General features: G+C 38.4%; 1 protein-coding gene across 1 annotated transcript in view; it reads left to right on the forward strand.

Annotated features, from left to right (window-relative positions):
• Positions 1-12,831, forward strand: part of LOC135195618 (uncharacterized) — a 31,907-nt gene extending 19,076 nt beyond the window's left edge. The window contains exons 2-5 of the mRNA XM_064221958.1: positions 2,298-2,441; positions 2,819-4,217; positions 5,010-5,230; positions 5,826-12,831. Of these exons, the coding sequence (XP_064078028.1) occupies positions 2,298-2,441; positions 2,819-4,217; positions 5,010-5,230; positions 5,826-5,992 (1,931 nt within the window). The 3' untranslated portion in view covers positions 5,993-12,831. The remainder of the gene's footprint in view (positions 1-2,297; positions 2,442-2,818; positions 4,218-5,009; positions 5,231-5,825) is intronic.
• Positions 12,832-15,000: the final 2,169 nt, after the last annotated feature.

A 15,000-nucleotide genomic window follows, 5' to 3' on the forward strand; every position in this document is an offset into this window, starting at 1 on the left:
GTTGAAAATAAACATACGAGACATCTTTGAACTTCACTGCATTCCGAGCAAGCCTTATAACAAAGTCCTTCAAGAGCTCTTAAGAAAATCCTTCAAAAGTTTAAAAGAAATGATTAAGCCACTACTTCGAACAGATAAATCAAGGGCACATGATTTTTAAAAATTACTAAGCTGTTTTTCTGTAAATGCTGGTGCTCAAATAACAAAATTACTTTGGCTCTTACTCTTTGGTGTAATTTAAAGGTTTCATATGATAATTCTCAACAATGCTTCGATGATTTAACTACTACTGAGAGCCGGGCCTCTTCCTCCTCACTCCCTCCCCCTCCCCCCACAACACCTAAATCTCCACCGACCACCTGTCGGGGAATAAATACGTGGCCAGTAAGACCGTGCCAAAGGCATAAGTCCTATCCGATCCTAACAAACTTGTCGCAGTCCTCGTGTGGCAGTCACAGGATACAATGAGACAAAGATAGGTAGTTCATGAAACAACCTTCTTTCGCCCACAATAACAACTTTTATTAAAAAAGCTTACTTTCAAAAGTCGTTTATTCATTTTTCTGAAGTTCTGTTTCTGCAACTGGGAACTCGGGTATGCGAGAGGTCATCAAGAAGCAAATAAAATTATTCTGGTAAGAAGGAAGCAGAGCCAAGATGGGAAGTTTCTTTAGAAACTGGTAGGCCTCCATTCCACTATTGATTACCAAGTTTATAACTAGGGCAGCTGTTAAAGAAGAGATGCGTTCACGTCTTTAATACTTTGTCTTTAGTCACGTACATACGTTGTTCTAGATTCATGGGCTTCGCCTATATAGTATACTTCCAGTCATTTTGTTCTTTTTCTGCCTTCATAAATGGCCATTCCGTTCCTCTAAAGCTGCTTTGCAAGTTAATAACCTTTTAGACTCGTTCCACATTTTCATAATAATTTAATAATAATAATGTACGACTGAATACGAGGGCTTTGGTTTTAAGTAGGTCTTGGCCGTCCCTGTCGCTCTATTCCGTGACTACTAAGTGCAAAACTAGAGTATACACATTTAACTACAAGCACAGGCACAGTACATTAAACATATGTATATTTATACATACGCACACACACACACACACACACACACACACACATATATATATATTCTATATATATATATATCTAATTATAATATAATATATATATATCTATATGTAATATATATACATCTATAGAATATGTTTCAAAATCTTGAGAAACGAAAGCCTCCAAGACCAACAGAATACAGGCTTATGCCCTATTTGTCCGTCAATTTTTCTAAGATCAATGTGGTGTGGCTTGTACAGATATCATACGTTGCCAGTTTTCATGTTATGGTAATCATATTAGCTTCATAGAGTCTATTGAAATAGTCTTCATTTCTTGAAATGTGGTTCTTGGTTTACATCAGATATTTTAAATATATCTTATTACGTATATTCTTCGTTAAAACCTCAGTTTCCTTTAATGAAAATGAAGATATGGCATATTTTTCCCCGGCGATGCCAGATCTGAGTATAGGGGACCTATGAATTTTAAGAGGATTTAAAAGGTCATGGTCAATATCATTAAAGGATATTCCCACTCGATCACCCACTGTGAAACGTATGGACAGCCCAGCCCAAGTGACTCCCGTAAACGTCTTCACCCACCACCTGAGGCCAAGGAAATAGTCTGTAATTTCCTGAAATACTTTATTTTATAAAAACATCACGAAGGTCTTGTAACTGATGTTTCGAAGGTTATCCAGAGAAAATCTGACGCAACAAAAGTGTCAGAAATGACTATTCGTAGACACCTAGGAAGCAAGAGAGGCGGGAAATTTAGTGGAATCTCCAGTGTCTCAAAAAAGAAAAGAAAAAGTGAGTCCTGTGACTGACTGGATGATTTTGATGATAATATTATGCAAAGAAGGAATGAGTGGGTGTCTTTTTTAAGTGCAAATAGATCGTTTGACTTATGAATTTATGTCTCAAGTCCAAACACCGGAGCCAACAGGCCACTCAGCGCATCTATAATTATAGAAAGAGAAAGAAGGAGTAGCTAAATAGAATCGGGAATGAAAATAAGAATTAAAAAAAAAGATAACAGGTTAGGAGCAAACCCTTTCCCTCGGGACTTACATACCCGTAGATATGACAACTCTGTTTTTTCTACCTGACCCCAACAGAGCGATCTTAGAAAAGTAAATGCACTATAGTAATTTTTATATTTATATCTACGTTCAAAATTAAGTAAATGTTTTTATATTTCATGTCGATTTGTTTCCTCTCATCCTCTCCAGCTCCTCTAACGGGAACGCTATGCAGAAACTTTACCTCTCGAAAAGTGTCCTTCGTCGGTGGACTTCTCTGCTGTTTGGGTCTCGTTCTGGGGTCGCAGGCGGTCTCCATGAACCAGCTCATCCTTTCAGTTGGCGTCTTGACAGGTAAGGCTGTCGAGGTTTGGGCGTTGATGAGAAAATCTTATAAAGTTAGCCTTAGTTTCTGTTCTTGCTTGTGCCAATGCTTTTTTGCCAGCAGCAATAACTTTTGCGCTAGTGGCAGTGTATATTCTTGTGTAAGTGCATTTTTTTAAACGTCAGTGAATTTTATTGTTTTAGCTAGAGCCTATCGTTTTCCCCTGTACGTTAATGCAGAATTCTCCCTTTTTTTACCATTCTGTTGCAAATGAGATGTTCAAGTTCTCACAAAGTTTTATTTAAAATTAAAAAATTATATGACTTTTCAGACTTACAAATTTTTGTTAATATATTTCTTGATGAAGCTAAAGTTCATTTTTTCTTCTGTGTATCTCCCGTCACAGGTCTGGGTGCAGGTCTTACTACAACTCCTGGTGTTCTGATCGTATCATTATACTTTGAAAAGCGCCGTGCCCTTGCATCAGCCATATGTGTCTCTGGCAATGCCCTTGGAGGCTTTTTCTTGCCACCATTAGTGGATTATCTTATGGAGGAGTACGGGCTCAGAGGAACTATGCTGATCTTGGCAGCCATGCAACTTCACATATGCGCTGCATGTATGCTGTATCGCCCCATTCGTCTGCATGCCCTCATCCAGGCCGAGGAGAGGGCTAAGCAGCCAAAGGAGGAATCAGAAATTCATGCACCTGTACCAGAGTACAACAAGTTATTACCAAATACCCCTGCCACCCCTAGAACTAATTTGCCCTCCCCCGCTTCTGCCCCCGGTACTCCACTTAACAGACCTCATGCTATTTGGCAGAGAATGGTCCGTAACCGCCTCAACTCAACAACAACAGTGGAAGAAGAAGAATTAAGAGGAGAGGTGTCATTCCTGAGGAGCGCCTCCATGATGAACAGCATCCCTGATCTAACACTGTACGCAAGGTCTTGGAGCATATCGGGTGAACGGGCATCAATGGGCAGTCGATCATCCATTCGTATGGCTCTTGGAAGTAAATCTTCTCTTTCAAAACTTAGCACTGCAGCTAGCAGTAAGTCTTCTCTATCTAAGCTAGTATTATCGACCGAAAACAAGCATCCGCCTCTCGTGAGATTAACTTCAGATGGTTCTGACGCTAACCAGAAAGTTGCGAGACATCCTACCCTGGTGAGACTGGCATCTGAAGAAGAGGGCACTACCCAGTTATCTAGAAACCGCTCTGGCAGCATCCGCCATTCCCAATCCCGACTGAGTATGGACGGCAGACCTCAGCTTGGAAGGCAGAGTTCTGTTCGCAGAGTACAAGGAAGAATAATGACTGCTGTTATCAAGGAACAAGACAACGATTCCCAAATTTCTGAGGAAATGGATGAAGAACAAACGCCAAAGGTATGCGAGGAAGAGAAGGAAAAATTACAAGACGATCCAAGTGCAGAAGAGAAACTGCAAGATGAGAAAGAGAAGGAAAAAGATATAGATGATGATGACGACGAAGAGGAGGAAGGCTCGGAAAGCGACAGCCCTAGCTGCTTATACACACTCATGTTGAGTTGCATAGACGTCTCCCTTTTCAAAAATCCTCTGTTTTTAATGGTTGCCATGTCAGTATTTTTCATGGCAACTGGGGCTCCACACGCTATATTCTTCTTACCTGCATATGCCGAGTCAGTGGATATTCCATCATCCCAAGTCCCCAAGATGCTCTCGATATCGTCCATTGTCGATCTGGTGGGTCGTCTGGGAGTTGGCTTCGTTTCAGACCTTGGACTTGTTAGGAATAGCTACATCTATTTCGTCAGGTAAGAACCTGTGGGGAGAGAAGATTCTCTTTACAGTGTGATCTACTGAACTTTAGAAAAATAATCAATTAATGCTTGAAGAATATCTAGGGTATGAAATATAAAAAGTGTCTTATGATTAGCTTGGTCAAAACATGACTAGATGATAAATATGGAAAACTAATAATTTTGCCGGTATTTAATGATATGATCTAAAATACTTGCAAGCACAGAGAAACGTATTGGCGGTGGTAATGTGGAAACAAGAAAACTGGTTCTTGTGACGTACAATAATAAATTTAACTATCGTAACTCTCCACTTGTGAGATACTATAGTAGATTCACATCAACCGTGCATCTGATGTCTAGGCCCGTTCCTTACGACGCTCCTGATTGGCTGTTGATAAGCCAGTCACAGGGCTGGAAACTCTCAGTCTCTGAAGAGAGCTCACATAGGCAGGATGTATGTTCACCTCTCCTGAGGGATACTTTTGAAAGATGTATCCCTCAGGAGAGGTGGAATATACATCCTGCCTATGCGACTCTCTCTCGAGAGAGACAGAGTTTCCAGCCCCGTGATTGGCTTATCAACAGCCAACCAGGAGCGTCGTAAGGGACGGGCCTAGACATCAGATGCACGGTTGATGTGAATCTACTATAGTTACTTCATACATAGTATAGCTTTCCTAACTGTGCCATGAGCTTCCTCAGCAACATCAGCCAGTAGTCACTGCCTGAAAGTCAAGATCTATAAATACACCCTGAAATTTGTCGGTCTGATCTAGTATATAATGTTCCTCCTTCCATTTTCAGTGGCATAGCGTCGAGCATGTCTGTCCTCCTGGTGCCCCAGCTGAATACATTCGCTTCGCTGTCGGCCATTCTGGGCCTGTACGGCTTCGGCATCGGAGCCTGGTTCGTGCTGATACCCACCATCCTCGCCCAGCATCACGGGGCGGCTCGCCTTGCCTCGTCCTACGGTCTAGCCAGGCTCTTCCATGGATGCATGAACTTCATATCGCCGCAAGTAAACGGTGAGTTGATGATGATGTCTTCTATCGGAGTTGTTCTTTTGGGGTTTGGGTAGCATAAATTTCAGTCTACCGTTTATCTTGAAGTGACGCTCAGTTCAGGGAGACTGTGTCTCTAAGACAGATATTATGTGCTTCTTGGGTGGTGGAATGGAATTTAGGCTTGAAGCCAAGCACTGGAATCCAAAGGATTATTCAGCGCTTTAATGAATTTGGTTTGAAATGCATGTCAGTGAATTTATGAACGAATGAAATAAATTAATTTTAAAACTACAGTGAAAATTGATATTTGGTAAAAATGGATATTTAGTAAAAATCGATATTTAGTAAAAACTGATATCTCCCCCAAAAAATTATTACTAAATTTAGGATATCCATACAATCTTAACTGTAAAACAGTAAAAAAAAAAAATATATACATAAAATTCTTGGGTGGTGGGACTTTATATTTTGAGTCTTTATCGTCAATTCTAATCGTCTTCCGAATACACTGAATGATGTATGATACTCTAGCTTAGCGACCGTAAATGTACGAGTTGATTCAAAACTCAATTCACGCTTGTTATGATCAAGCTCACTGGTCATGTCTCCGTTTCAGGAATACTCGTGGACAGCACCAACAGTTTCGTACCCTGTTATTATTTCATGGGATTTTCAATGGTGATCTCGGCGTTCCTTATGCTCATGGAACCTGCCCTCGTCAACTACACCAACGAGAAGGAGAAGAAGCAGCAAATGGAAGCCATGAACAACAACCACGCGTGAGGAGGACATTTCTCGACAGGCAAAATCTCAAGAGTGAATAATGTCCGTATGTCCGGAAGTGCAAATCAATTAAGTTATTGTAGGGGGTTACGTATTGGTGGATGTACTATGTACGCACTGGGTAGGGAATTTTGAAAACGCGCGAACTGTAACATATTTTATTTGTAATTTTATTTCACTGTGATGACAGTGTAATGAACTGTTGAATTTTTTTACGGAATCAATTTTTAAATCAAACTTGATCTTCCACGAATGAAGAATGTCTCTTGTCATACCAAAGCCGAGTGTGCGATTTTTATTTATTTTTTAATTATCCTTACTTTGTCTTGTGTGATGTGGAAGGAAATGGGATGATTTAGGTTACCTGTCAAAACAATTTATTCTGATCTCTTTCCAAAGGCGCGGTCATGATTGGTGAATGCCAATGGTCACGTGTTTTCTCGAAACCTGCATTTAAAAAAAATTTGTAGAGTTAAGGTATAGAATTTAAGTCTTCAAAAACAAATTTCTTGGACTTGGTTTCTTAAGCGATGGCCAGATTCGATATTTTTATTGGAAATATACAGGGTATTTGTAATGTAAATAATATGCAATGTGTGTGGCGAGGTCGTCGTGTTCTGTGAGTGAATGCAAGAATGAAATTGTGATTCTAGATAAGAATTGTGAGTGCAAGAATCCTCTGGCGTCCCGTTAACACGAGGCGGTTTCAAACGCTGCGTTCCCATGTAGGCGTTCAACGCCCCGGTTCACCATTTTTTTTTTTTTTTTTTTTTTGTCAACATAGAACAGCATATGCATTTGGGTACTTAATCGCCGGAGCAAACGACAAATTCAAAAACCATAGACCTACGCAAGGAATGGTCGTAGTTTTATATCCAGAACCAAGTGAATAAGGACCAAGCATTTTTAATTTATTTCAGAATGGGCATCAAATCGTATGACGATTCACTTCGAATTGCGGCTTAATCCTTATATTCTAACAACCCATGTCCCATATTGGATGACTTTTCATTATAAGTGACAAATTCTTTCCCGAGCCTGACTTTCTCCAGTCTTATAGTATTCTAGCAAATCACCAACGCAACTGCGCCGTGTAAACGGTTTATTACTCTGAATTCTGAACGGGCCCTGGGATCCTACCATCGCGATTGGAAACGCCTCGTAGGAGCAGGGTCGAAATGCAAGAGGCTTCCAGCGTTTTCTAAACGCGGTAAAGACATGTCAGCGTTTGACTCATTTCATTTGTTAGCGCATACATATCTCTTTTTGTATGGATATTGTTATATATACGAATTGTTATATATTATGATATATTCACTTATGAAGGCTTTTTTACCATATATTTTTTAATTACATGCCACATGCATGCAACTTTCAATTGCCACGTCGGGAAGCATTACACTGAATTTAAGGGCATTGCGTAATGCATGCAGTATCATGACAAAATGTTGATTCACAATGAATGTCGAAGTCTGATTTCACACGAGCCCTTGTATCTTTTAGCATTTTGCCGGTAAACTTAGCGTAAACCGGTGATTATTTCTATATTGATGCAAAATTGACTTCATTCACTCATGATCGCTTAGACGATGATGTCACCCGTCACAATCAAACGAAATAAATCTCAACTTCATCACAAATGTTTGGCTACTCTTCGGAAAGTGCTGAAAGATGCCAAAGAACAAACTCGTTGGAATCCGCCTTAATCCTATTGTAATGAACTCATTATTTATCCTGTACATCGTAGATTTTAGACTATGTATCATTATACACGCCTGCCATGACTTCATTGCCTTATATGAATATAGTGGGATCATATCAGTAGTGTGTAACGATAAACGGGCTAGAATTGCCGAGAGTATGTATGCCAGCGCATGCGCGCGTATTTCCATTTAAAAACCCGCATTTTTTTTAACGCCAATTTTCAAATATGTCATGCAGAGTACGTCCTTACCATATGATGAACTACCTCTGAGAAAGAACATAACTACATTTGTTGGACTGTCGCGTGTTCTTGCAGGCAAGTTCTGGAAAGAGCGTTTATGTTTCTAACGGTCTCGTTTCAAAGCCGCAAGCAGAAAGAAAATTTCCCAAATGTTTTTTGCTGGTGTTGAGACCGAGACGGGGCATTGCTACCCAAAGCCCGCTAGAAAATTGTGCTGATGGGCCGAGGAGAATTATACATTTTGGAATTCCACATTCTGAAACCCCACTTACATATTTTTTAATGCAGTTATTTAAGTGAGATTGATGAGACTGGTTATGAATCGTAAAGTGCGATAAATCCATTATGCATAGTTTAAGTCAGGATTAATCTAATAATCCTGAGTTTAAGTAATGCGTACGACGCTTATTCACCTCAACTTGTTATCGACTAGCAACAATTAGGGGAGCAAAATCGAGATGCTCGTCTTTCAGACTACTTTAGTTAAGCCTCTTTCTTATCATTTATGTATCGTTTATTTTGTTTATATTACTGGCGTATTTGCGTAAGCATACATAAACACAGCACTCAAGTCATTCTGAAACCTTGGTTGATCCGTGTGGTAGTCCAGCAGCGTAACTACTCTAGAATATTTTGACATGCCATGCCACGGAAAGAAAGAATTTAGAATGCGCAATTTCCATGGCATAAACTTAAGTGATAGATGCGTCATTCCCATAATATAATGTAGTGGATTAATGTAGTTCGCGTTAGATAGCAATGGAAAGGACATAAGATGCAAACTTTTTTGCGTGAATAATTATTCGGAACAGCTCCATCAATGAAAGAAGAATTATCATCGACCGAAGTTCCCTCGAACACGATTTCCTAGCACCTGTCCCCCACCGCTGACTTTCGAAGAAGTAGCCAAAACTGGTGCCAAAAATGAATGCGCATGATCGAGTTTGTGAGACCATGGGATGGCGACCATATGGGGCTGCTACAGTTTGGCACCAGTATGGGTAAACTACTGGTCATATGGTGCAAAGTGCGACGGGAACATGATGGAGAGATGATATATGAATATGCTCAAACGACACTGAGCACTTCGGCGCCGGAAGCTGTTTGTGTATCCAAATATGACACAAGTAGATAAGTTTTGCACAAATTATACGTTAATATTTACAGTTTTTTTATCAGCTAAATACCATAATCTATTCCAGCCCTTAGCCTGACTTTGTAACGGAATTATAATCTTCCTGAATAGGTAATAGAACATGTCTACTCCAAGCGTTGTAAATAATGTATATATATAAATGTATATATACACGAGTATATTTATGAAATGAAAGTTAATGTTGTTGATACGTGACAGTAACTCCGGTAGTTTTCGGAAACAAATCGTCAGCACTTGTCAATTTCGTAGAAGCGCTGTTATAGACGTTTGAAAATATATAGTACCGTGTTTGTTTGTTTTCTTTGGAATAACATATTATTAAATAAATATTGCGCGCGTGCATGTCGATAAATAGAAAGGCACTTAGATAAAAAAAAAATGAGACGATGCTTGCACAGTAAATACTGTTAACTAGACGGAATTGATTTACGAAAAAGAACAACTTCCCCAGTCGTGCGTATGTGTTATTTAGGAACTCAAACGGAATAATACTGATTTCAGTAGAGAGTTTTCTCAGTAATTTTGCTTCGAAAGTGTTAGCCGTTATCCCCATACATCTATGGGATCCTCTTCAAGCACAACGTCCATCTACTAACTAGTACTACCGTTTAGAACTAAGCTACGCGCCTCTAGACAGTGAGAAAGAAAATAATGTTGCCGATGTATAGTGAACTTCCACGCGATAAATAGTAAATCCTTACGAGTGAAAACCTTGTCATGTTTACACTTAACCTCTTAAAATGTGACAAGTGTAGTTTTTTTTCAACATTTTTTTCCTTTTAGTTACAGTACATCAATTGCATCTTGAAACCGCGAATAGTTTTACTGTTTCTTAATTTCATGGACAATGTCGGAACAGTATCAATATTACTTCTGCCAATTGTGCGTTAGTTTGTCTGTAAGTAGTATCAGGATATCTTATGAATGGTAAAACGGACATTGATACTCAAGCGCTAGTTTTTCTATAAACATAATTTCCAATCAGTGAAAGAATATCAGCTTTCTCATTTACGACTATTCATTTTGATTCTTGCAGATACCTCCCACATCCAGTAGTCCAAGTCGTTGTCAACAACCATTGCTATCGTATTTTGCTACTTAGAAAGATTACTCATAAATAACGTAAACACAATAAATATTCAAATGGTTCGTGTGGTCTTCATTGAAATAGTCATTAACTATATCTCAGATTCATTCATAACCTAGACAGTTGCCGAAGTAGTTTACAAGAATAATCAGTCAGCAGTTAAAAATAATCAGCTTCCAGATGTTACACAGTCCGGTCGACGTACATGGGATAGAAATCAGTCAAACTCAGCTCAGCTCTAAGTCTAGCACAAATTAAGGGAATAAGAAAGTTACCATTTATAATGTATGAGTTACTTTCATTTCGTAGATTTGTCCTCCACGTTTTCGAAAAGGAAAATGTAAGGGACTCTTTCAATTACAGCAAACGGAGTTATAAAAGCCTTTTTTTACAGTTACGTAAACAATACAAAACACTACATAAACTGATTCTTTCGAAAGACCCACAATATGATTACTTTAAGTGCGCACTGTTAACTGAATATAAGGAGGATGTACAACAGTTTTTATGTAATATCAGTATATTGCAATAACGGTCTTATTCCTAAGGATACAATTTTGTAAGAATTTTTACGGCAACTCAGAGTCGCGTTTCACAGTAGTATTGTAGTATCCCGGGACATGGCTGAAAAGCGTCCTAGAAAAACCAATCCCTTTTTTATACAATAAAGGAATATTTTTGGTTACGACTTTCTACCCGTGCCGTGATCTGTGAAACTCAACTCGGACTTGGTCGTCATCCAGAAAAGGAATATATTCGAAGGTGGCTCTTTCATGGGGAAATGCCACTTAGTTAGGTTAATGTCTTGGCCAGTTATGGGCATAAGCTGTGGTTACTCTTCCAAGCTTCGCCGGTCACCTCCTTTCTTTTCAGGGAAATAAAGTGCTGTGATCGTATCCCCTCTTACGTTCCATACTGAGTGAACGTGAGCACCACCACAGTGAACCCCGAGAGAGAGAGAGAGAGATTCTCATGACCAATTTAGTTATTATTTATTTCAGATCTCATCACTTTAACAAAGACGGTTCCATTACCCTCAATTCGTATGTCAAGAGTGAACGGTGAATGAGGGTCTGTGTTCTTATGTGTGAAAGGATGGTAAATTATTTTTATTTATTGAATGAATGTGAGGTTCACTGTTTTCTCACGCTCTCTACATACTACCATGCTTAACAAGGACAGGGAGCGCTGTTCATTCCAGAAATCAATTCTTGAAAACTTCCAACAGCTCCTTTGAGCCTACTGTGCGAGGCACTGAGCCACATCGCAGCCCAAGGAGCCCACAGAGCAAGGCCAATAGAATTGGCCTTGCCACAGAGTGGCCAGTCAAGAGCCGATGAAAATTTAAAATATCTCGGACGAAATATCCGGAAGGATACAAATCCTGTCACCGAGGGGGTCACAATGAGCAAAACGGTCTTTCCCGCACTCCTTTTCTTCCGCTGTATTTAATACCCTCTTAAGTCCCTCCCTCCCCCTCCCTCCCCATTCCCTAGTCAAGTCTTCACGCGCCCACTCTCCCACAGCCTGGCCATTGATTACTAGACCAGCAAGCTACCCGGAACCCCAAGGCAAGGAAAACTTTCGATATGGAACATCCCAAGATGTTGTATGTCTTTCACGCTTATGTAGACAATATGTGTAAGTTAGGCCTTCACGGGGAGTTTCAATTCGTGAGGGTTTCAAAGCTCAAGAAAAGCTCGATTTGATTGTTCGGATTGAGATTGTATATAAAGGTTGGAATGAGTGTTTTACAGACTGGAGTTCCAGTGGCCTTGTATTTCTGCACACACACACACTACTAGATTGTATTCATTCGTTAATGCGTGTATGTCTGTATGTATGTAAAAAAAATGTACATTTCCCGAGGCCACTGGACATCACTCCAGACCTGAAGGAAATTTTGTAAGTATGTAAATTAGACCAAAATCGTTATATTTTGATTACTGTCGTCGCCTCGTGGAAATGTCATTTCATTTGCAGTGGGGAATGGGAAAGTAGGCAAATGAACGAGAGATCCTGGTGCCATCACAACGACACTTATTAACTGTAGATTGACCTGACTTTCAAACTCTAAGTTTCAGTAGTTTTCGCTTGTTTTCAACAAAGAGGAAACAAGTTGGTGTTTCTCATGTCACGGATTTTAAATTATTTATAAGGAACTGTGGTCCTGGGTTTTCATCTTTTAACTAATCAATTTAGTATTGTCTGTTACCCCAGGGTTAGTTTACAGTAGGCCAACTTCCTGTCATATGTTTATCAAAAGCTTTGCTTTGCTGTGAATCCTGATTGCTGTGAAGCACTTGGCTCTCCCGATGCTAGCGTAGGCTTTCTCTAGTATTCTAGGAAATAAATAAGTCTAGAATTCTAGTTCTGATGTTTCTCGTGGCTACATTTGAAATGACTTTTCCAGCGAGTTCACTCAACACCACAATGTACTGTCCTCCTGATGTATATTTTTTGTTACTCGTTTTTTATTATTCTACATCTCAAAGAGTGGTTTTACCGAAACTACGACTGTGTACTATTAAGGCTGTGCAATATTTAGATGTATAGCTCAATTACCGGTATTATTTATTACTGTACAGTGAGATTCTGATATGTTAACGAGAAGTATTTTCTGCCAAAAATATAAGAATGCTTTTATGTAAGTGAGCGTTTTCTTTACCCTCCCTTTAGAAGCACATTAAATTATATAGAATAATTATATCATTGTCATTATTCATGAACTGAAATCTGCGGCAATATGAACCTGAAAACTCCTGGTTTTTAAGAATGCAATTTTCGTACTGATTTATTTTTCGATTCACTTATTATTTGTCATCCGAGCTTAGGTCAGATACCGGACTAAAATTTAAGTCCCGAGAGCCAGTGATATTGAATAATCCATTACATGTTCTTACCTACTTATTAATTTACATATTTATTGTGCATAAAATCGCATTTACTTTAGCGGCTTAACCAAATGCCGCTTTATTTCATGAACACCAAACTTTAATTAATGAACTGTGATCATGGTATCACAAACATCAGAACTCAAGGATGTCATGTTTACCAAGTACAAAAATGAAGAAAAACGATGAAAGGGAAAAAAAAAAAAAAAAGTTGAGTACCATGATGCGGCAAGTCACGGTAAAGTTTAATCAATCTTAATTAAAGTTCATACGGACAGACTAGTAGTCCACTTTCATATTGATTATTTCAGCCTACACCTCTAACCTCGCACGTAAAGAGAAGCATGAACTCTTACAACAACTGCACAAGTGTATAAAAACTGTGCTGAGTAATGCAAGATATTCCCAAGATATGGTAGATTCGATATGAATCGGGTACCATGAATTGATATATATATATATATATATATATATATATATATATATATATATATATTTATATACATTCTTGAAAACTTCCAACAGCACAAAATCGCCTATATATATATATTATATATATATATATATATATATATATATATATATTATATATATATATATATATATATATAATATGGTAGATTCGATATGAATCGGGTATCCATGAATGATATATATAATATATATATATATATATATATATATATATATATTATATATATTTATATACATTCTTGAAAACTTCCAACAGCACAAAACATCGCTATATATATATATATATATATATATAATATATATTATATATGATATATATATATATATAGATATATATATATCAACTGCATGGATACCCAGAGTCATATAACAGTCGGAATCATCACCAAGTATCTTGGGAATAACTTTCATTACTCGGCGAGAATTATTGCGTTGAGTTCACCTAACCTGACTAGTATTTGAACCTATGCATTCATAGGGTGTACATGAATGAAGGTAATACGAACAGATTTCTACATATCCCTGTTTGTTTTAGTTTATGTTACTTTAGAAATATATATTTATATAACACTAACATACATATATATTTTTTACTTCTGCACATATACATTTTCACATACATATACATACAAAATAACCAGTAAAAGCTTACTTATACTGGTGAAAATATTAAAATAAAACTGAACACTTGAAACATTTTAAGTGGCATTGAAACCATATTCTATAGGTTTTGCAAACAAGAAATAAAGCCTTAAGTAATATAGGCTCAATTATACAGTATAGCTGTACCACATCATAACCACTGCGAAAAAAAAAAAATAATAATAATAATTGCTCGCGGCTAGTCCCGCCCCCCAAAAAACGAACTGGATATTGGTACGGCAGCCGTACCCCGATCGCTATAGATATTGGTACGGCAGTGAATCGCGCATGCCCGAACCCTTGTTTACCGCCTTGGGCATATCAGTGACAGCAAGAAAAATGACGACGGAACAGCATGAACTGCGGAATAATACACTAGTTTTCGCCGAAAAACAAATGTTTCCAGGCTTTAGCGAGCTGAAAGAAGCCATAGACATCTATGAAGACTCAAACTTTCAAAAACTGTAGGTAGATCTATATTACTATTCCGCGGCGGCTTAGACTATGTCACTTGCGGTTTTTCTATGCAGTTTTACCTCCTGAAAAAGAATTTTAAGTAATATTTATTCAGACGACTGCAATTAACCCTCCGAGGCTCGTACTAAACACGGCGAAATACATTTGACGCCCCAATTCCTGGTGGCTTTAGTATTCGCGGGGACGAACGATGTGGAATGCTTCTACAGAAATACCAAATTGTATATATATATGTAAGTCAAGAACGATCGAATCGGCCCTGAAAGGAACTCCGAAGAGGAGATTCAAAAAGGATTTGAAATATACAGAAATCGTCCTCTGCTATATTCATGG

This window comes from Macrobrachium nipponense, chromosome 16 (assembly GCF_015104395.2).
Source record: "Macrobrachium nipponense isolate FS-2020 chromosome 16, ASM1510439v2, whole genome shotgun sequence".
Taxonomy (NCBI): Eukaryota; Metazoa; Arthropoda; class Malacostraca; order Decapoda; family Palaemonidae; genus Macrobrachium; species Macrobrachium nipponense.